Source organism: Mus pahari, chromosome 5 (genome assembly GCF_900095145.1).
Source record: "Mus pahari chromosome 5, PAHARI_EIJ_v1.1, whole genome shotgun sequence".
Classification (NCBI taxonomy): domain Eukaryota; kingdom Metazoa; phylum Chordata; class Mammalia; order Rodentia; family Muridae; genus Mus; species Mus pahari.
The window spans coordinates 128560900-128582978 of NC_034594.1; the positions used below are offsets into that span (position 1 = coordinate 128560900).

The window sequence follows — 22079 nt, forward strand, 5'->3', positions numbered from 1 at the left end:
AGAAACCCTGTCTCAGAAAACAAAACAAACATACATACATACAAATATATATATATATATATATATATATATATATATATATATATATATATATATCTTGAGTGTCTTGTTAGAGATGTAAATACAGAATCATGGGAGCCTTGGGATCTTCCAGGCATTTGAGGTGTTATAGAGTGTGTGTGTGTGTGTGTGTGTGTGTGTGTGCTGTTTTACAGATCTCCCTCATTTTATGCAGAGCCTGTTAAGTAGCTCACATCATTGCTATTCTAAGTCATGCCTCTGCCATCAAACATTTGAAAAGTGATTGACTTTTTCCTATAGCTTCATAATTTATAAGAAAACATAAAATGAAAAGACTAGACCAAGATGATTTTGGTACATGTTTATAATCTTAATCCAGTGTGGAGCTTAAAGATGGAATCTGTTTAGAATAGAGTGGCCAGCTGACTGACTGATCAGCTGGAACTTGATATGTTAACTTCTCAGTTTTTAGTTGTGGGATTTTTTTTTTCTCACTTAATTTGTAGGGGCTGGGTGTCTTTGATTTTATGTCTGTTGAGAAATTTATGGTCAAGTACTTTATTTATGACATTATAGTCTGAGCTTTGGCAATTGATTGAAATACAATATAGGGAAATTTAGTATGCATGTTTAAAAGCTCAAATTGGGAAAGTGAACCAGTGTGGATTTGCTTTAGAGCAAGAGGAAAAAAGGCATAATAGGTTAATTTCTTTATATTTCTGTTTATTGCTAAAGTCTGGCTTCCAGTATTGACACATTTGCTTTTGGAGGTTAGCTGTGCATTGTCATTTTGTAAAGTTGAGATAAGAGATTATAACTTATCAAAATTAGATATATAGAAGACAGTTTATAAACTGTAGGTACAAATCAAATATAAAGTAGAGACAAAATTTTATTAATAAATAAGTGAGGGAGGGTATAGGGAACTTTTGGGATAACATTTGAAATGTAAATTAAGAAAATATTTAATAAAAAATTGTTTAAAAATAAATAAGCGAGATTCAGTGCTACTGTTGTTAGGACTATTAGTCATACTGAAGTACTCAGTGGGTCCTTTTAAATAAATGACCAAGGTGAAATTACAGAAAAATTATTGAGAGGCAAAACTAATATCTTTCCTTTCTGTGGCTGTTCAGAAGCTAACTTTGATTCTTACAAAATCTAGTCATATTTCTTTAGAATTTGGAAAATAGTCTTTCTCCAGATTGATTAGATCAGTTGAGTGAATTAGATTTTATTAACCAAATTGACAATAAATGCATTTCTTGTTTTTTTCAATATTGTTGCAGACTTAGGTTTAAAACAGTGTTAGAACATTGTTTTTAGATACATTGTGTTATGTCCTTTTTCTGAGACAATGCAGTTTTATTTCACAGTGCATATGAACTGAGACTTTCTGGTATTTGACATAATGCTTAATTTTAAATATTTATCTGTATTGTAAATTATGAGGAGTGGTGGTATGTGCATGTGAGTTCAGGTGCCATGGAGATTAGAGGTGTAGGAACCTTCTGGAAATGAAGTTCCAAGTGATTGTGGACCACCCTATATGGGTATTGCTAACTGAGGTCATAGCAGCGTGCACTCCTAACCACTGAACCATCTCTCCAGTCCCCTGTGTTTGAGAATAAAAACATTACTACTTTATAGTTCTACAGTTCACGCTGTAATAAGTTTGTTAGACTTTTACTTCAGAGAACGGCCAAGATAGAATGGGGAGAATTAGGTGAGTAGACTGAGTGGTAGGTCCAATTCGGAAATTGAATCTAAAAGAACAGTCAGGGGCTGGAGAGATGGCTCAGTGGTTAAGAGCACCGACTGCTCTTCCAGAAGTCCTGAGTTCAATTCCCAGCAACCACATGGTGGCTCACAACCATCTGTACTGGGATCTGATGCCCTCTTCTGGTGTGTCTGAAGACAGCTACATTTTACTCATATACATAAAAAAATAAATCTTAAAAAAAAAAAAAAGTCAGATTGGTTCTTGAAAAGGGGAAAAACATAACAGAAAAAAAAGAGATGATGTTGTTACAAATACACAGTAGTATAAATACATGCAGTCTGAATTTCCCAGTGCCCTTCTGAGTATAGACACAAGCTTTTGTGTGGATCAAGGTGGTTGTCTGTGATTAGAATCCTATGTTTTAAAAGAACCGTGCCGCAGTCACTAAGCAGTACTCATGGAGTGGCTCACGGAAGTCTTGGCAAGCAGGTGGTGTTCTGTTTAACGGGGAAGCATTCTATCTGACCTTGCAGAATTGGATCGTAGAACCTGGGGTAAGTTAGTTGTCATATCTTTGCCATGTCTGCTTTTGCTTCATCTAAGGGCAAAACAATTATCTTTATGGTGCAGAATTTAAGCTGACTGCTCTCCTTAAATGTCTGATTTATAGGCAGCCTTAAGTAATTTTAGGAAGTAGGACAGAACTGAGTGTGGCCGATTCTTGCCACTAATTGTCTTGTCTGTGATAGGAAAGTGAGAAAAAAAGAACACCTGAAATTTATAGGAAACAAGTGCTGGAAGCACAGCACGGCGTGGGACAAAGCAGTGGTTGCTGCTTCTCTCTCTGCCAGACTTCATTAGAAAGCTGTTGGCAGGGCAAGAAGAACTAGGCCCAGCTCTGTCAGTCCCCTTTAGTAGAAGGGACAGGCAGGACCTGCTAGGACGCACTTCTTTCCACCTCTTTAACCTGCCTGCACTCACCTCCTTTGGTGTGAGGGCCAGCTTCACCAGGACTGCCTGTGACTCACACCTTCAGTCTCAGAAGACAAGGACAGAAGGTATTCTGAGCTGAAGCCTTCAGTGACTACTGAGAAGGATTAGGTGAGCTTCAGGGGCACACTTGACCAAGGAGAGGCAAAAGGCCGGAAGGAATTGGCAGTTAATTGCTTTTCCCTTCTTCCCTTCTTTCTTTTGCTGCAGTTGCAGGCTATGATGGTGCGCAGTCTGAATGGAGGCAGCCTGTGAAGCCTTGGTCAGTGGATCTGCTGTCAGCAGAACTCGTGTTTGTCTCTCTTCTTTGAGGCCTCATTTTCTTTCTTTCTCATCATTCATATACTGTGATTTTTTACACCCCAAGAATTGCTCATTTTGGAAGCTTTGCCTCAGGTTCTGTTCCCTAGGGAATCCTGGGCAGAAGCTAATGGTTAACTTCTGAAACCAAATAACAATATATGCAGGTTCTAGAAGGGATGTAGATGGTGATGCATTACCAAAGCATTATAGGCAATCAACAGGGAAATGGTTAAACAGCAGCATATTGTTCAGAGGGAGAAGTGTTGTTCAGGAGGTTGACTGTGCATGGGTTGTTGAGACAAAAGGCAGGTCTGTCTGTCTTCTAATCTACTGTCATCTTGGAAGTTAAGCCTTTAAATCTGTGAAGTGTGTGTTCATGCGTGGGCACTGGCAGGTATTTATAGGAATGCTGTGGATCCAGGAGAAGGAATGGAAGAGGGGTTTTGTTTTTGTTGTGTTGTGGTTATTGTTGTTGTACTTTTTACCCCATATACTTGCTATAGATTAAATTTTTTACAATAAAGCAATGGAAAAATAGTTTATTTAAATACTAGAGATAGTGAGATGCTTATTTAAAATGAAGAACAAATGTTTAAGAAACAACATACTAGAGTGCTTATACTTGATCTTAGCAAAAAGCTGAGAAGCCATGCTGCTAAGGCACATAGTTTTCCAGTTTTTAAAGTGTGTGTGTGTGTGTGTGTGTGTGTGTGTGTGTGTGAGAGAGAGAGAGAGAGAGAGAGAGAGAGAGAGAGAGAGAATGTCTGTATGTAAAATAGCAGAATTGCATTGGGTGGAAACATTATTTTCTTCCCAAAATGGAAATAGCTTTTATTTTTTCTGACTTTTACTTTTGTATGTGCCAGGAATTGAACCCGAGACCTTGCTCATCCTGAGCATGCCCGATACCACTGAGATATAACTCAACTCCCACTCCATCATACACGTTTAAAGGAAAGTATGTGAAAATAGAGTTGTTTTTTAAAAAAATTATCAACATTTTTATGTTCCAATTTTAAAGTTTTTCAAATTCACAGGCACACAGAGCTGGGATTTTGATTTTTCTCCATACATGTGATTTCTAATGCTTGCATGGTGTTCTGTTGTTAGGGCAAGCCCTGACTGTATTCTTTGTTATTTAGCTGCTTTCTCTCTCTCCCTTTCCCCCTCTTTCTCTTTCTTTTTTCCCTGTATATGTAATGCTGCAATAAACATCTTTCTACTTATATTTTTGCACACTTATCTAATTATTTCTTTGGGATGAATTCCTAGCAGTCAGTGGCCAAATTTTATAGTTTTGGTTATTGATTGATGGCTTAGACTCATCAAGTAATGCATTATTTGTCGAGGAAGAAATACAGGCTCATGTTTTCTATTAGTCATTTGTGACTTTTCATTAGTGGTTAATAATTATTGACTACTCACAATGGGTACCGAGAACACTGTGAACATGACACCAGATTACTAGGTCAGAGCTTTGCTCTGCTTAGATCTGAGCAGGCTGGGGCAGAGCTGGTTCATAGCAAAGGATGGAAATGGCTTATGAGGATACTCCTCTCTAGGATTTAGAAAGAAAAGGACGAAATTTAGTCCTATATAGCATATATCTTCTTTTACATAATATTTATCTGCTTGCATATATTATAATTGACTATTTACATGTTTCTCATCTCCTCTAGACTTTAAGCTCCACAAGAAAACATATTTGCCTGGGTTATGACTATGTTCCCAGTTAGCAGGCAGCAAGCATCTGTTGAGTTATTTACTAAATGGACAAGTGCATACATACAATGAGCTATGCATCTGTTTCCAGTGTTGTTTGCAGAAGCATGGCTACCAAGCTTTTGGGCAGATGTTATGATGTTGCTAAAAATAATGTCTTCGAACTGCATAAAGGGACCCTATATTCTTTATTTAATTAAATTGCATCATTTTGTATGTTCATACATTTCATAAAGCAAGAAGGTGAACCATCACTCTGCTTCCACATTATGCAGCCTAATTATAAACACAGGGTCAGACCTCTGTACTGGGAGGCAGCCGCTCAATAAATCAGTATTACAAATGATATGCCCCAAAGGAGTATTTACTGGTTACTTTAGCCAACTTATAAATGAGTAGCTTAAGACCACAAGTAATTAGATGGGGTCAGGAGTAAAGAATACCTATAAAATGGATGGCAAGTTTTTCCCTATTCTTTGAGGCTCGTTACTTCTTTTATGCTGATTTGTGTTCTAAATTATCATTGATATGAGTGTTCTGATTTTTGCCTTTTGCTAGTAAAACGTAAATAATTTTGATTACAAGCACTAAGAAACGAATGGCTCATTGAGGAGCAGGAGGCTTTCTGGGCCAGTAAGGAATTGTTCTTGGGTTTCAATGTTTATAATCCAGTCAGTGAGACTCTATCTGTACTATTACTTGTATCAGTTTCTTATCATTCATTGTGTGTGCACATACATGCTCATGTTCATGAATGCACATGTGGAGGTCGGAGGTCAGCTTCTAAGTGTGCTCTCTTCCACATGGGGGTTGGGGGGATTAAACTTACACTGTCAGGCTTGGCAGCAACTACTGAGCAACCTTGCTGGACCTGACAAATTATTAATTAGAGGTCAGTTTTATACATACTTATTATAATTGTTTTTATAATAAAGTTTAAAAATTTTTAATATTCTAGTAATAGATTCTTAATTTCTTTTTTAACAAGTCAAGAATACTAGCAGGTGTTGATACAGTGTTAAGCTCTTGTTGAACAAACATTATGAACAAATTGCCAGATTATCAAATATTTTAAATACCTAGCAAATATTTTTCTATGAATATGATCATAAATAATCCCAAGAGATCCTCTCAAATACACTATATCTATATTCCAGTTTTATATGCCTTTGTTACTGCTTTGAAATTGAGTGTAATTAGAATAAATACAATTCTGTTGTTTTGAATCACACCTTCGTCTTCAGATTGTGTCTTAACTAAACACACACCATTTTTTCTAGCTGTTGAGAAACCCAACTGCTAGAATCGAGGTCTGATATTACTGGATATCCTTGAGCTCCCTGCCAGATGGTGGACTCCCTTTCTCAGCGAGGCTTTCTCCACCTGGGAGATCCCGGACCCTGCACCCACTACCTGAGGAATGTCATGTAGCCCTTAGGGAAATTACAGGTCCAACTCCCTTTCTCCCAGTAAGAAACCTGGTCAGCAAGCACCTGAGATGCCTGGAGTACCTCCCAGTGCTAATGAGGCGTCTCGGTACCTTAGCCTTCACCAGTGACCTTTGCCCACCCTGGAAATTCCTACCCCCTTCTCCCAAACTATATAGCCCTTGATTCACCCTGAATAAAATTGATCTGTCTCCCCAAAGCTGATCCTGGAAATAAGTTTGTTATTTTTGCAGTATTCATGGCCGTTCACGTACTCTGAAACCCTGTCAATCAACTCTGCTCCCTTCGTCTTTGTGGGCTGGTGGCCAGAGACCTTGGGGAGAAGGGAGGACCACTCTAGCTTTAAATGTTTTGATTTTTTTCTCTTTGTGAAATTTGGTAGTGTTGTATAGATACATGTAGATAGTATAATATATAACAGAACTCCAAATAGGGGTTTATTTTGTAAGAATTGATGGGATAAATAGCACATTTATTTTGAGTTTTCTTCTCTGTGACACTTGAGGAACTTGGCAGTGTCTATATTTTGGCAGCTAAACTGCCAGACTCTTCTGTGTGTGATGTTTAAAACAGTGACTGGAGCATGTGAGGACACTCATTGGGAACGGGCGCCTCCTAGCAGGCAGAGTTTTGCCCATTGCCACGTCACCCGGGCACCATTAGTTGCTGGAGAGTTGTGAGTTCCAGCTTATTTGAGCACACCTTCTTAGCTGCTGCTGGTGAATGTTCAGTCTCTACTTTTACGAGCTGCTGTTCAAGTCCCCCCCCCCCCTTTTGAGACAGAGTTTCTCTGTGTAGCCCAGGCTGGACTCAGACTCACAGAGACCCACTTGCTTCTGCTTCCTGAGCACTGGGATGAGAGGCATGTGTCACCACTACCGGGCATGCAAGGACTTTTAACAGGCCATGTGACTGTGACTGGAGGGAAGGACAAGTGGTAAACAGTAGATCGTACTTATGGGAAAAGTGCAGAAATAACATTTTATTGACCAAATACCAAATTATTGGCCATGGTTTAAAAATGGCAACATGGGACCGGAGACTGCTTGTTTAGTTCCCAGCTCCACAGGGCAGCTCAACCATCCGTACCTGCAGCTTCTGGGATCCAACACCTTCTTCTGACCACCATGGGCACGAGGCATGCAGGTAAACACCCGCCCATATCCAGAAAATCGAAATAAAATTTAAAAATAAATAATACGGTGAGCTGAAGCCAAAATACTACATCTTTAGAGATTTCTCTTGAACAATATTTTTTTGTTTTTGTTGTTGGGCTATGAGATTGCCTGAAAAACTCATCACTTTGAGAATTTTAATGTCAGGAGTAATATCAGTGTTTTGTAACTTGAATTATTATTTAGTTCTTTATTCTAGAGAGTTCTTAAAATGTCACCTTTATTAGAACTTCAAATTCTAATAAAAATTCTAAAATAAAACATTCTAGTGGAACTTGAAAGCTGTCTGTTTGGGGATTGTGTGGGTGCGGGAGGTTGTGTGTGCAGAAGCCAGACACCATTTAGCTGTTGTGCTGTCTATCCCTTGTTCTTTTAAATGAGTTTCCATAGCAGTAGATCTAGCTGTTTAGATGTTTTGGACTATAACAGACAGGCAGAGGATGATGTAGTTTTCTGCAGCTTGTGGGCTTGTGGGCTGGCAAGCTCTGATCACCCCACCGAGATCCGGCGAGAATGGAGTGAGAGACCTTTCTTTTCCTAGGACTCAGTAAACACCAATAGAAATTAAGCTTTCCCTGAGAGGCTCTACCAGTGCCTGGCAAATACAGAGGTGGATGCTCTCGGCCAACCATTAAACTGAACACAGGGTCCCCAATGGAGGAGCTAGAGAAAGGACTGAAGGAACTGAAGGGGTTTGCAGCCCCCTAGGAGGAACAACAATATGAACTAACTAGAGCGCCCAGGGACTAAACCACCAAACATGGTGGGACTCATGGCTCCAGCTGCATATGTAGCAGAGGATGGCCTAGTCAGTCATCAGTGGGAGGAGAGGCCCTTGGTTCTGTGAAGGTTCTATGCCCCAGTATAGGGGAATGCCAGGGCCAGGAAGCAGGAGTGAGTAGATTGGTGAGAGGGGAAGGGGATAGGGGGTTTTTGGAGGGGAAACGAGGAAAGGGGATAACATTTGAAATGTAAATAAAGAAAATATCTAATTTAAAAAAAAAGAAAAAGAAAACAGAAACTAGGCTTTCCTCTTAGGTAGAGACCAGGGCTGTTGGCTTAGCAGCATGAGTTAGGACTGCCAGATACACAGGACTCACCTTGAATAGGAACCATATATAGACTATTCAGATATGGCCCCTCTCTACTTGCTAAGGGACTACCTTCACTAGGTGGTGCGGCCCTTTGGAGGTTCAGGTCTTTCAGGAATCCATTTTCAAGTGGAGCAGTGCTTTCTTCCGGGCCTTTTTGGTTGCTGAATTGCTCTAGTGCGCTGGCCTTCCTGGGGAGTCAGGCCACATGTGTGTGCTTAGAGAATTCTCTTCCTATTACTGTTTTTATTTCTTCTCCCTTCCTCATGCTAGATTTTTTTTCCCCCTTCTCCTTCCGGCCCCTGCTCCCGATGCTAGGTTTTTAAAGGTTCTTTATTTACTTTTGTTTGTTACTGAGAATTTCAAACAGTATATATGGATCATATTCTTTTCCCTCCCCCAAATGCTCTTCTTTCCCCAGTCCCTACCCATCTCACTTTGTGTTCTTTCTCTAGCAAACAGAACAAAACAAAAACAAACAAACAAAAAACAACGGGAAACACAAAGCACGAAAAAACATGGAGTCCTATTTATTTATTTAAGGTTTTTTTTTTTTTTTAAATGTGTGTGTGTTTGTGCGCGCGCGCATGTGTGTCTGTATACATAGGTGTTGGATCTCCTCAGATCCTCATGAGCCACAGTGTGGGTGCTAGGAATCAAGCCCAAGTCCTCTGGAAGAACAGCCTGTGTTCTTTTTTTAATGCATAATTTATTTTCATTTTATGTATGTTGGTGATTTGACTTCATATATGTCTGTGTGAGGGTGTCAGCTCCCCCAGAACAGGAATTACTGACAGTTGTGAGCTACCATGTGAGTGCTGGGAATTGAACCTGGGTCCTCTGGAAGAGCAGACAATGCTCTTAACCACCGAGCCACCTCTCCAGCCCCTATTTAAAAGTTTTATATTGACTATTATTGTTGGTCTCACTGAAGATCAACATTTAGTCACATTTGCTGTGATTTTTTTCCTCTGGTATTTTTAATTAATTAGAAGTAGAAATACCAGCCGGGCGTGGTGGTGCGCGCCTTTAATCCCAGCACTCGGGAGGCAGAGGCAGGCGGATTTCTGAGTTCGAGGCCAGCCTGGCCTACAAAGTGAGTTCCAGAACAGCCAGGGCTACACAGAGAAACCCTGTCTCAGAAAAAAACAAAAAACAAACCAGAAGTAGAAATACCTTTTATAACCATGTATTAGTTGTACCTATTTCCTGCCTTGTCAAGTCTCTCAGCAAAGGATGCTTCATGTTTGTTGTGCTTACAGCTGGCTCATGAACACTTTTCATGTGCTTCCTTAGGGTGGGGTTCCTGCGTCCCAAGTGAAGTTTCCTGCGGATGTTCTTCTTGGTAGTAACAAAACATGGCAGAGCAGTCTTTGCATGCACACCACGACTTTGATTTTCAAACTTGCATGTAATTTGTGTTGTCATGCAGTTACTGCCTGCCCAAGTTTCCTTCCTTGGGGCCAGCTATGCCGTGCTTTGGTAAAGTGTTATAAATTAAGGGTTTCTGAAACTTTTTGAAGGTTTAGAACCTGTCTGCTTTGAAAAATTGAAGCTATAAAATTACATTCTTTTAAATATTTTATAAAACTGACCTGAATAACTCTGGCAGTAATAAGAATAACAAAGATTTGAAGGTTTGCTGATTATAATTGTATTTCTGAATTAATTATGAATATATTCCCTTTATGGATTCATGCTATTGGTCACAGTTCAATACATGTAATTCCAAGTTCATGTCACTTATCTTCTTCAAATATCTATGTATGCAATTCCTGCATAATTAGAATTAATTCAGTTCTGTGAGTTTAGCGATAGGGCAGGGTCTTAGCTGAGTGGTGCCAGGTTGAAGATTACCTGTTACAGTTAGGCCTTCTCTACTCCAGATCTGGAGAATGAATTACAGTTATATCTTGGCTAGCAACAGTGTAAGACTTCTGTCAGTAGATGATTCTGTAATTGTATGAACATCAGAGTGTATTTACACAAACTAAGATAGCTCTGATGATTCTAGGCAATGCAGTCTTGTCTTGTGCTCGGTCTCTGCATGCCTGTCTTCTATGCAAGTGGATATTTTCAGCTGTAATTTTCTGAAAACATGTTTTTATTTTCTTTACTTCCCAGGGTTATCAAAGTAAAATGTGGTGAGTGTCTAGGTCAGTTAAGGAATAAATTATCTCTATCTAGCAATTTAAGCTTTGTACTCATTTCTGGTGCTGTTAGAGTTGAATCAGAAATGTCCCACTGGCTCTTCGTGGGTAAGGCAGAGGGTCTCACTATGCGATCCTGCTGACCTGAACTCATTGTGTGTGCTTGTAAAGTCCAAATGACAACCTCCAGTGTTGTTTCTCGGGAGCCTTCCACCATCTTTGAGACAGGGTCTCTTACTGCCCTGGAGCTGTATAAGTAGGTGAAGCCAGAAAGCCCTAAGGATCCCCTATTCCCAACGTCCCCAGCGCTAGGATAAGTGTTTGCACCAGACTTGGCTTTCTGTGTGAGTTCTGATGAATAAACTCAAATTATCATACTTGCTTGACAAATACCTTACTGTTTGAGCTCTCTTCCCTTTATAGCTGCATGATATTCTCTTGTATGGATGTAATACATTTTGTTCACTGTTATTGAACTGTTGGGTTATTTCCACTATTTTAAGTTAAGTATTTATTTGTATGTATGTGAGCATGTGTGAGTTTTTATGTCCCACATGCATGTAGGAGCTCTTGGAGGTCAGAAGAGGGCATTTGGGTCTAGAGTTACAGGTAGTTGTAGAACCTCCATGTGGGTGCTAGGAACCAAACCCATGTCCACTGCAAGAGCAGGAAGCACTCTTCAGCTCAACAGCGCTCCTTTTGAATCATGCTGCTGGGAGCATTTTGTGTGCTACTTCACATAGGATATAAATCTAGGAGTGGAGTTGCTTGATCAGAATTTGAGCATAAGTATATAAACACAGTAAATCCTAAATATCAAAAATTTGAAAGACAAGACCCTAAAAGGTCATAGTCCCAAAAGATTAAAATCCTGAATGTTGGAACCCTGACAGCCAAGATTATGAAAGTTGGAGTTCCCTTTCAAAAGAGAATGCCACCAAAGAAGATAAAAGCTAGTCAGGGACATGGCTCATACCCTAATCTCAGTGCTTGGGAAGCTGAGGAGAATCACTGAGTTCAAGATCATCCTGGACTACTACAAAGTGACTCCCGGGCTAACTTGGGCTACAGAGTGAGGCCCTTTCTCCAACAACAAAAAGGCAGAAGCTGGGTTTCTGGGTAAGGGACTGGTGTCCCGTCAGTGTGCCGTGCTTGCCTTTGAGACTGCCCCTCTTCGAGGACAAGTGGACAAGCCAGTACTCTTCTAACCCAACCTCTGCTGATGTTTGATTGTCACGGAGATAGTTTCTGTTTAACCAGCAGTCTAACCTCGGAAGGCCAGTGCATGCTTGCTTTGTCTACTTTATGGTATTTCCAAAACCATCTCAGTGTCTGTTTTGTTATGTTCTTAAATCAAGGTATACAACTCATGCCCTTGTGTACACTGAAATTCAGAACTCATCCTCTCATACATATATTTTAATGGGACTTTATAGTCATTGATTTGGAGATTTGTTGGACCTTGCAGAAGAAAATGGGTTTCAATTGACTCCCCAAACCATAATGATATATTTGAGGCAGGGTGTGACGGAGACTTCTTCTGAAGGTGCATTTAAGATTGCTTCCAATAACATTCCATTTGACCCAGTACATTTGATGGAAATTTTTGATGGATTGACCAAATAATATGGCAATGACTATTTTAAAATGCACCATTTATCTGCATTGGCATGCCATCGAGCTCATGAAATTCCAGAAGTACTTAATAAATTAAAGTCACATTTGTCTGAAGAACCCATTCAGCTGTTGATAGGTTTGAAAATAATTACATGCATAGCAGGATAAGAAGACCCCATCATGTCACTGCTTGGTCAACGGCACTGCTCCCGTCAACCTTGAGGAGCGCTTATAAGCACCTGTAAACTGTATTTCTTCATAACCAGTGTAACACAAGTGTGGCCCAGATGAGAAGGTAGGAACAGCTAAAAGGGGATGACCATGGCTCAGATCCTAGAAAACTTGGAAAAGAACAGCAGCATGTAGAAGATGACTGTGAGTACATCCTCAGAGGACAGAGTGACAGCACAGTTAGCAACTGGTAGATGGCCAGCTCTACCTGGATTACCCTCCATTCACATGCTCCAGTCATTTGTTTTAGTTTTTTGGTTTGATTTTAGTGCCTCGCCCCTCTTAAGTGGTTAACATTATTTATAATCTGCTAAGTTTTATATTTTATCTTCATATCATTTCTAGTACTAGAAGTATAAATTATATAAAGATTTAGAGAGTTCTAGTTCATTTTATGCCTTTTGTTGCAAAATAGACTCCAGAAAAGAGTTTTATCTCTTACATTGAACTCCTATGTAAGAATTGTGCATGTGCATAAAGAAATGAGAATTTTCTCAGAAGAGGTGTCCTTTTTGTACATTTGCATTTGTGCCACATAAAATTTTTTACTGTCTTGACCCTTTGGGTGATTTATTTGCAGTAGTAATTCAATGTAAATTTTGATTTGTCTCATTAAAACAATTACGTTTCCAATTTTATTTAGTTGTGATTTGTGTGTGTGTGTGTGTGTATACATGTATGTATATGTATGGATGTTTACCATGTGTGTTCAGGTAAGGCCAGAAGAGGGTATCAGATCCTCTGGAGCTGGTGTTATAGGCAGTGGGTACTGGGAAGCAAACTCTGGCTCTTTTGTTTTGTTTGGTTTTTTATTTATCCACTTTTCATCCCGATACCAGCATTCCCTCTCTTCCTAGTACCCCTGCACATAGCTTTCCCCCATTTTCACCTCCCTTTCTCCTCTGAAAAGGGGAGTCCTCCAGTTACACACAGCATGTGTGCGTGTGCAAACACACACACACACACACACACATACACACACACCAAGTCACTACAGGACTAGGTGCATCTTCTCCCACTGAGGGTGGACTGGGTGGTCCAGTTTGGGGAATGGGATCCACTGGCAGGCAATAGATTCAGAGACAGCCCCTCTCCAGTTGTTGAGGGACCTGCATGAAGACCAAGCTGCACATCTATTACATATGTGCCTAGGTCCAGCCCATCCTTGCTCTTTGGTTGGTGGTTCAGTCTTTAGGAGTCCCAAGGGTACAGGTTAGTTGACTCTATTGGTCTTCCTGTTGAGTTCCTGTCCCTTTTGGGTTCCTCAGTCCTTCCCCCAACTCTTCTAGAAGATTCCTCGAGCTCCAGCTATCATACGACTGTGGGTCTCTGTGTCTGTTCCATTGGCTGCTGGGTGGGACCTCTCAGAGGACAGTTATGCTAGGTTCCTGTTTGCAAGCCTAAGAGCAAACTCTGGTTCCTTATAAGAGCAGTATCTGTTTTTAGCTACTGAGCCATCTCCTCAGTTGTCTTTCTCCCCCATAGGCTATATTAGATGACAGCACATAGTTACCAATCACAAAGCAAGCTAAAGTAAAATAAAATGAAATAAAATAAAATGAAATAAAATAAAATACAAATATTCTTTGAAAAGATTAGTAAAATTCTAAAAAGAAGGGGGAAAGATTTTGAAGGCATGAAGAGGTTATGGAGTGTAGCTGAGGCTGGCACTGTGTGACAGGGGCCTGGAGTCCCTGAAAAAAGCCTGGGAAAGGCTGTTGGTAAAATTGCAGCCTAAGTTTCAGTTGAAGGCCCTGGATTGAAGGGGTCATAGAGAGAAGTTGGAGCTTAATGCCCTGTTTTGGGTCCCTGATTAGAGCCCAGAAGAGGCTATTGGTAAAAGTGCAGGCTACTTGAAACAGGAGATACCAGTGTTTTGGCGATGCTAGTACCATGGACAGTAACCAAGACCTGCCGCTGCAGTGGAGTGGAGCTGGTCTGAGCCTGTGCTAGTTTAGAAGCAGGGAGTTCCCGAAGTCACACCGAGTTTATGCTGCTGGCCTTTGGTCCTGCTTTGGTTTGATTGTGGGTGTGTCCTGGTTCTTCCTTCTTGGAATAAGAAAGAATTTAACTTTTTTAGAAATAGGAACCTACACTTATGAGATCTTGGATATTTTAGAAAGGCTTAGCCGGGTGTGGTGGCGCACGCCTTTAATCCCAGCACTTGGGAGGCAGAGACAGATGAATTTCTGAGTTCAAGGCCAGCCTGGTCTACAGAGTGAGTTCCAGGACAGCCAGGGATACACAGAGAAACCCTGTCTTGAACCCCCCCCCACCCCCCAAATAAAAGGGCTTTAAAATTTTAGAGAGATTTTGGATATTTTAGAGAAACTTTTGAACCTTAAATGAGATTTTTAGGTGTTTTACGTTGTAAAGGGACTGAACTTTTAAAAGTGTTTGACATTTTAGAGGCTGTGGGACTTAAAGTTTGGAGTATGTTTTATATTGATACTGATATTAGTATGATATAGTGGAACAACAAGAAGGGAGAGGCTACGGCTTAACAGTGATGTGTTTGTGTGTCAGGTTGACAAGGGACCAGTTGTGCTAGCTAGTTTGATGTCAACTTGACATTGGCTAAAGTCATTTGGGAGAGGAACTCTCAGTTGAGAAATGTCCCCCTCAGATGGGACTGATGGCAGTTTTTAGGTTAATGATTGATGTAGGAGGACCCAGGCCATTGTGGAGTCTCCACCCCTGGGCAGATGGTCCTGACATGTTTAAGAGGGAGGAGCAAGCCAGAAAGCAGCACCCTCCATGGCTTCTGATCAGCTTCTGCCTCCAGGTTTCTGCCCTGTGTGAGTTTCTGTCCTGACTTCCCTGCCTGATAAACTACAGGCTGTAAGATGAAATAAACCATTTTCTCCCCAAGTGGCTTTGAGTCATGGTGTTTTATCAGCAATATAAACTATAACTAAGATATTCTTACTAATAATTTCAGTCAGATAGATTATATAGCAGAAATGTATGAATTTCTCAGAAATACAGTTTACCCAAACTGACAGATCAGGAGTTAGGGATTCTGAATAGTAATGTAATTTTTTTAAATATTTATTTATTTTATTTATATGAGTACACTGTAGCTGTCTTCAGACACACCAGAAGAGGGCATCAGATCTCATTACAGGTGGTTATGAGCCACCATGTGGTTGCTGGGAATTGAACTCGGGACTTCTGGAAGAGCAGTCAGTGCTCTAACCTGCTGAGCCATCTCTCCAGCCTCGTAATGTAGTTTTTGAAGAAATTAAATCTTTACAGATCTTACTACAGGAATTGAGGATGTTCGTTCGTGATAAAGGCTTGACAGTATGGCCAACCTAGGGATGGATCCCAGCACCATCCATTGACGCCCTCTCCTGACCAGAGCACTAGCCACGAAATTTACACAAAGTCTGAAGTGAAACTGTCTTCTGCAATGTTTTTCAAAATGTTAAAGGAGGAAATAATGCCAGCCTTTCTCTTCTGGAGGGTGGGGCATTTCCTGTTTCTCTTTGTTTGTTTTGCTACAAGCTGACCTCAGACTCACAGTAGCCCTGCCTTGACCTTCCCAGTGCTAATTCCACCACAGCATATTCATGTTGTGCTGGGGACAGAACCCGTGATGCCTGCTAGGCAAGCACTTGACTAACTAAATGACTCCTTCAGCCCAGAAGAGTGTACGTTCTCACTGACCAGATTGTCACTGTACAGTGACGGTACAGAAGAGCTTGCAGAAGAGTCTAGCTTATAATAGAAATAGTATAAGCTCCGGCTGTCAGAGTCCTCTGGGCTGAAAGCCACTCTTCCACTTACTATGTCACATGGCCTGCATCACCTCTCTTCAGCTTTCCAATCTGTCAAACCTAAGAGACAGAAATCCAACTTTCTAACATTTTTGAAATCTGACTGTAACTGATGGTAGATCATACTGCTTTTTCTTTCTTCACATTGGAGACAATAGTGACACTTGTTGTCACTGCTGCCTCTGTTAAATGTGCTATGGTGCCAGTGCAGTTCTGTTCTCTTGTTCTGAGGCTGAACTGGGATAATGTAAGTTTCTGGAAGATAGTTACCAGATGCTAGTCTTCTTTTCTTATTTTTCATTTTTCCAGAAGAGTTTGAATAAGGCTGGCATTATTTTTCCTCTATCATTTGAAAGAATAGATTAGTTGTTCTGTTTTGAGAAGTTTACTGATAATACGTCAGAAGGACCACAAGTTCAGCACCATTAGGAAACTCCTGCTTGGATCCTTTTTCTCCATACAAACAACTTGCACCTGTGCTTCTGAGATACTGGCAGCAACGGCTGGATCGTGGCAGTAGTCTTTATTGCATCAGTTAACTTACATGATCCCTTTTTTGTGCTGGATGCTCTTCTATCTAAATAGACCTATGCTTAATCCTGAAAAAAAAAAAAAAAAAAAAAAACAACATATGATGTAGGTAAATATTTCCAGCTTTAAAAACAAGGAAAATGAGACAGAGCCATTAGTTTGCACAAAGTTCCATAGTTTGAGCTGCAAACAAGTTAACCGCACCAATAGGAAAGAGCCCCAACAGGGACCGTATGGAAATATGGACCACCTCGTGCTATCAGGGTGGTAATAGGAAAGAGCCCCAATAGGGGACCGTATGGAAATATGAACCACCTCATGTGCTATCAGGGTGGTAATAGGAAAGAGCCCCAACAGGGACTGTACGGAAATATGGACCACCTCATGTGCTATCAGGGTGGTAATAGGNCCAACAGGGACTGTACGGAAATATGGACCACCTCATGTGCTATCAGGGTGGTAATAGGAAAGAGCCCCAACAGGGACCCATACGGAAATATGGACTACCTCATGTGTTATCAGGGTGGTAATAGGAAAGAACCCTAACAGGGAACCGTATGGAAATATGGACCCACCCCATGTGTTATCAGGGTGGTAATTTTTGTACTAAGTATTTTTCAACTAGAAGAGATTGTTTCTTACTGGTTTTATTTTGACCTGACGCTGCCGGAGCGAAGATGAAGTGGCAAAGGCTCATCTAGCCGGTTGCCCTTTCCTCCCATGAAGGAACGTCTGATGCCTTACATAACACAGCCTGGGATGCTGTAAGGACAGGCACATTGTCTCACATTGGCTGCCAAGTCAGTCTTTCCCTTTAACTGCTGATGCCACATAAAAATAACTTTATGGATTTTGAGTAGAGAAAAATAGTATAAACCTCTAGGCTTAAAAAAACGTAGTTACGTTTATTTATATGTTGGTGGGGGTGTTTATGCCAAGGTGCTCCTTTGGAAGTGAGGACAGTTGCAGAAGACTCTTGTTCCACCATGCCCGTTTAGAATTGATTGTGGGACCTTTGCCCCTCAGTATGAAAGCAAGAGGCAAGGTGAGCCCGAGGGTGCCTGGGTCTCTTTCCTGGCAGCCGATGCTTTCCTTGAGCAGATACTGAAGACAGGCTCGGTAGTCCACTCTTTCTTGTGGTGAGGGGAGGAGAAAGCCAAACACTACCTTCGAAGTCTCCCTGATTTGAGCTAGAGTTTGAAAGGGCGAACACTGGAGAGGACATTCTGCCTAGAGTTCCAGAGGTCTGCGGATAGATCCCTTAGGCTAAGTACTAACCTGTGCAGGAGTGAAAGGCAAATGACAGTCCAGGAAAAGAAACCCCAGAAAACAGTGGGGAGCCATTTCCCCAGAGCCGATACAGTCCTAAGAGTTTTGTTTCTCACCAGTGAGTGAGCTTCTGAATGAGTCTCGAAGGGTCAGACTGATTTCAGGTAGCTTTATTAACTTGTGCCAAAACATTGCCCACCATAATGAAAGTGGCGTAACAAGATCTGGAAAACAGGAATATAAAGTTTACAATGTATGGCTTATAATAGAAGTCTTTAAAGCAAGCAAGAAAAAAAAAATACAGTAAATAACCAGGAGAATGAAAAGATAATAAAAGCAGATGTAGAAACGATAGTGTCTTAGTAAGGGTTTTATTGCTGTGAAGGGACACCATGACCACAGCACCTCTCATAAAGGACAACATTTCTTTGGGGCTGGCTTAGAGTTCAGAAGTTTAGTCCACAGTCGTCATTACTGGAAGCATGACTGCAATCAGGGAAGGCAGAGGTAACCGGCAGGAAGAAAGAGTGAGCCACTGAGCCTGCGCCTCCTGACATACTTCTTCCAACAATGGCTCTAAGGTGCTGCTGCTGAGCCTGATTCGGCATCACAGATAGAGATGACAAAACACCAAAGATGTTAAAATACCACCTGTAAATGTGTTATTAAACATTGTTTTATGTTTCACATAGGCAAGTTTTTAGAGTAGATGAAAACATGAACATCGTACAGAGCCATGTGGAGGCCACCTAAAGACCCAGATGGTAAAGACTTGGGCAGTACAGTACTGATCCGAGGAGAAAAATAGATAGCAACTTAGAGATGGCAGAAGGAGAGAGCAGTGGACGGCAAGATGTAGCAAGTGGAGCTAATCAAACGAGGCAGGGCATGAAAGAGTAAGAAGACAGGGGAAAAAGCCACGCAAGAAGCCAAAATTCTCTACCTTTGCTGGAAACTTCGAATCAGAGATTTTGACCTTTAACCGTTAGTAGTGGGGCCAGCAAACATATGTATTGTCCTGAGCATCGTAGGTCAGTTAGTAACAACTCTAGTCTCTGTCTCCAAGGTGTGAGGCATTACCCTGTAAGGAGAGAAGCAGTCATCTCCTGATGAAAATCACCTCCCAAGCTCACAGGCAAGGAAAGTTAGCAAATTGTACCAATAAGCATCCTCCTCAAAACCATTGAAAAAGAAAAATCTTGGAAGCAGCCAGACTGCAAACATGGTCCAGAGACACAAAAGTGTCTTGCCAAAGGGAAGGACACCAGCTTACTCTGGACAATGATGTACCTTTCAAGAGTGAAAGTCAGTGTTGTTGAAATACTCCGTTCTTCGCTAGTGTGGTCTGGTTTCTATCTTTGTTTTTGAGACCTGATTCCTCTGTCTTCCATTTGATCTGCCCTGCATGTAAGGCTTTTCCTGAGTGTTCTAGTTGGACTACAGGGCTTTTCAGTTCCATCTACATTTCCGCTTGAGTTCCCTTCACTGTCTCTATCTCTACTGAGTTTGGTTTTCGGATCCTCGTGCCTTTTTCATCTCATCCAGCCTTCTGTTTTCATCCTCTGGGCCATTCCTCAGGCCTTTCTTCCCTTTCTATTCGTTCAGTTGTTTCTTTGGGTCTTTAACTTCCTTTAATTCTTTGATGGGGTACACCATTGTTCTTTCAAGATGTGTGCCTTGGGATTCAAGCAGGTGATTCTCAATGGAGAAGTTAGGCCTGGTGGACTTGGAGGAGACATAGTGTTTTGGTTGTCATATTGTTTGTGGTTTTGCAATGAGACCTAGGTGTGACTTTTTTTGTTGTTGGTTTTGTGTCTTAGATGAACATCATGAATTTCACACAGTGTTTTGTTCCAAGCCTGGATGTTTAGAATATACAGGCAGGCCTCCCAACTGGGCCCAAACTGGGCTGGAGCACTGGGGTGGGGTGGGGTGGAGTCCATCTGAGAATTGGGGCAGGTGTAAGGAGGCTTAGGGATAAAGGGATGGACTCACCCGAGCGCCACAGCACAGGGTGTGCTGACTTGGCTGTACTTGGGATGCTGTGCCATGCCGAATCGGGTCTTGCAGCATGAAAGTGAGTGTTTATGATTGTGGACGTTATAAAAAACCTCAGACACCACATCTCTGTGGTAAAGATGGACACTTTCCATTATGATCAGCAAGAAGGCTGGTGGCGTGTACCACTGCTGTGCAACACTGAAATGTAAATCCTAGCCAACAACAGGAAAAAGTAGTAAGGCACTTCTAAACTGGAAGCAGCAGCACTCTCTATTCAGGGGTAATTTGATCTTATATAATGACATCAAAAGGCAAACCGCTTTTAATCCATCCACGCACTGGTGGGCTTGCATTCTGAACCTCAGCCCCTCTCATAAGCGTAGATCCAGTTTCCTTGATGTTCGGCATCTTTTCACTCACTCACATGTTGTGTGTATATTTTCTTTGGCACAGTCTATGAGTCACCCTTCACACCCAGTGACAAAATACCTGTCAGGGGGCCGAGCTCAGTGCATTGCATACAGACCAGGACAGAACAGAAGCAAGGCTGGGTTAGAATCCCCGAAGGTGTGACCCAGTGGCCCACCTCCTAAGGTGTCCTCCCCCCCCCCCAAAAAAAAATACAGCACCACCAGCATGGAGCATTCTAGTAACCATGTCTATCCAAATCTATATCATAATTTGCTTTCTTATTATTAGTTCTTAATAATTAAGTATTTTAGATACGGGGCTTTACTAATAATGTGCTTTGCCAAGTTTTCTTGTTTGTAGCTTCACTGTTTGACCAATGTGCTTCACAATGTACAAGTTTCTAAACCTTTAAAAAGACCACTCCTTTTTTTCTTTTGAATCACACACACACACACACACACACACACACACACACAAAATCACTGTTGAAGCAAAGATTGTCTAAGCGTCCATCTGTTACCTCTGGGGTTTGTCTCTTTAAGAGACTCGGAACTTGGTTTGTTCTCTCCTCCCTCCCCTCCCTTTTCCTTCCTCTCCCTTCTTCTTCCTCCCAGTTGTCTTATTATCAGCTTTATTTAGTTTGCATTCCCTTTACTTACTTATTTTACAGTGTGGATGGGTGTTTGCTGGCGTGTCTGTGTACCATGTGTATGCCTGATGCCCACAGAGGCCAGAACAGCGTGTTGGATCCCCTAGAACCAGAGTCACTGTCAGATGTGAGCCACCACATAGGTTCTGGGAACTAAGCCTAGGTCCTCTGGAAGAGCACTAAGTGTTCTGAATGTCTGAGTCATCTCTCCAGCTCTCAGTTTGCATTTCTTCAATGCCATGTATGTTCCAACTCTATCCGGCCAGCGGGGCAGAGATTTAAAATATAAGAGGATTAAGTAAAGTGAATTCTTACTTTGTACTTGTTCTTGTATAAAGAAAAGCATTCTCAGACTGGTGGCAGCTGTAATCTCAGCACTCAGGAGGCTGAAGCAGGAGCATGTCCATGAGTTTGATTTTATTAATCAGCTTAAAACTATGACTAGCATGAAGGATTGTTTGAGAGTAAAATTTTAGTATTCCTTAGCAAACTGCTGTTTTATACATTTTCATTACCTATTGCGTTAGTCCATGTGTCTTTTTCCATCTTGTCTTTTCTTCCACAGGTATCAGAGAAGAAGGGAAAAGGAGGCAGTAGTGGTTTTGGTGGTCCAGTTGTTAGTTCTCTATATCATGAAGAAACAATCAGGTAATTTCTTTTCTGATTTTTGACAATAGAGGTATATGTACAACATGCATACATGCATGTTTTGCGTGCACATAGTATCTATGTATACGTATTTTAATCAGGTAATACATAATCTAAAACATCCTTTCTTTCTCTTTCCCCTTCTTGCCTGTTTGTTCATTCCTTCTTTCTTCTTCTTTTTTTTTTTTTTAAATTTTTTTTTTTTTAAGATTTATTTATATATTATATGTAAGTACACTGTAGCTGTCTTCAGACACTCCAGAAGAGGGCGTCAGATCTTGTTACAGATGGTTATGAGCCACCATGTGGTTGCTGGG

The 22079-nt window shown here is 41.1% G+C and overlaps 1 protein-coding gene across 1 annotated transcript in view; it reads left to right on the forward strand.

Annotated features, from left to right (window-relative positions):
• The window catches only part of Acbd6 (acyl-CoA binding domain containing 6), a 138882-nt gene that overhangs the window by 24446 nt on the left and 92357 nt on the right, over positions 1-22079 (forward strand). The window contains exon 4 of the mRNA XM_021197893.2: positions 21680-21762. Within this exon, the coding sequence (XP_021053552.1) occupies positions 21680-21762 (83 nt within the window). The remainder of the gene's footprint in view (positions 1-21679; positions 21763-22079) is intronic.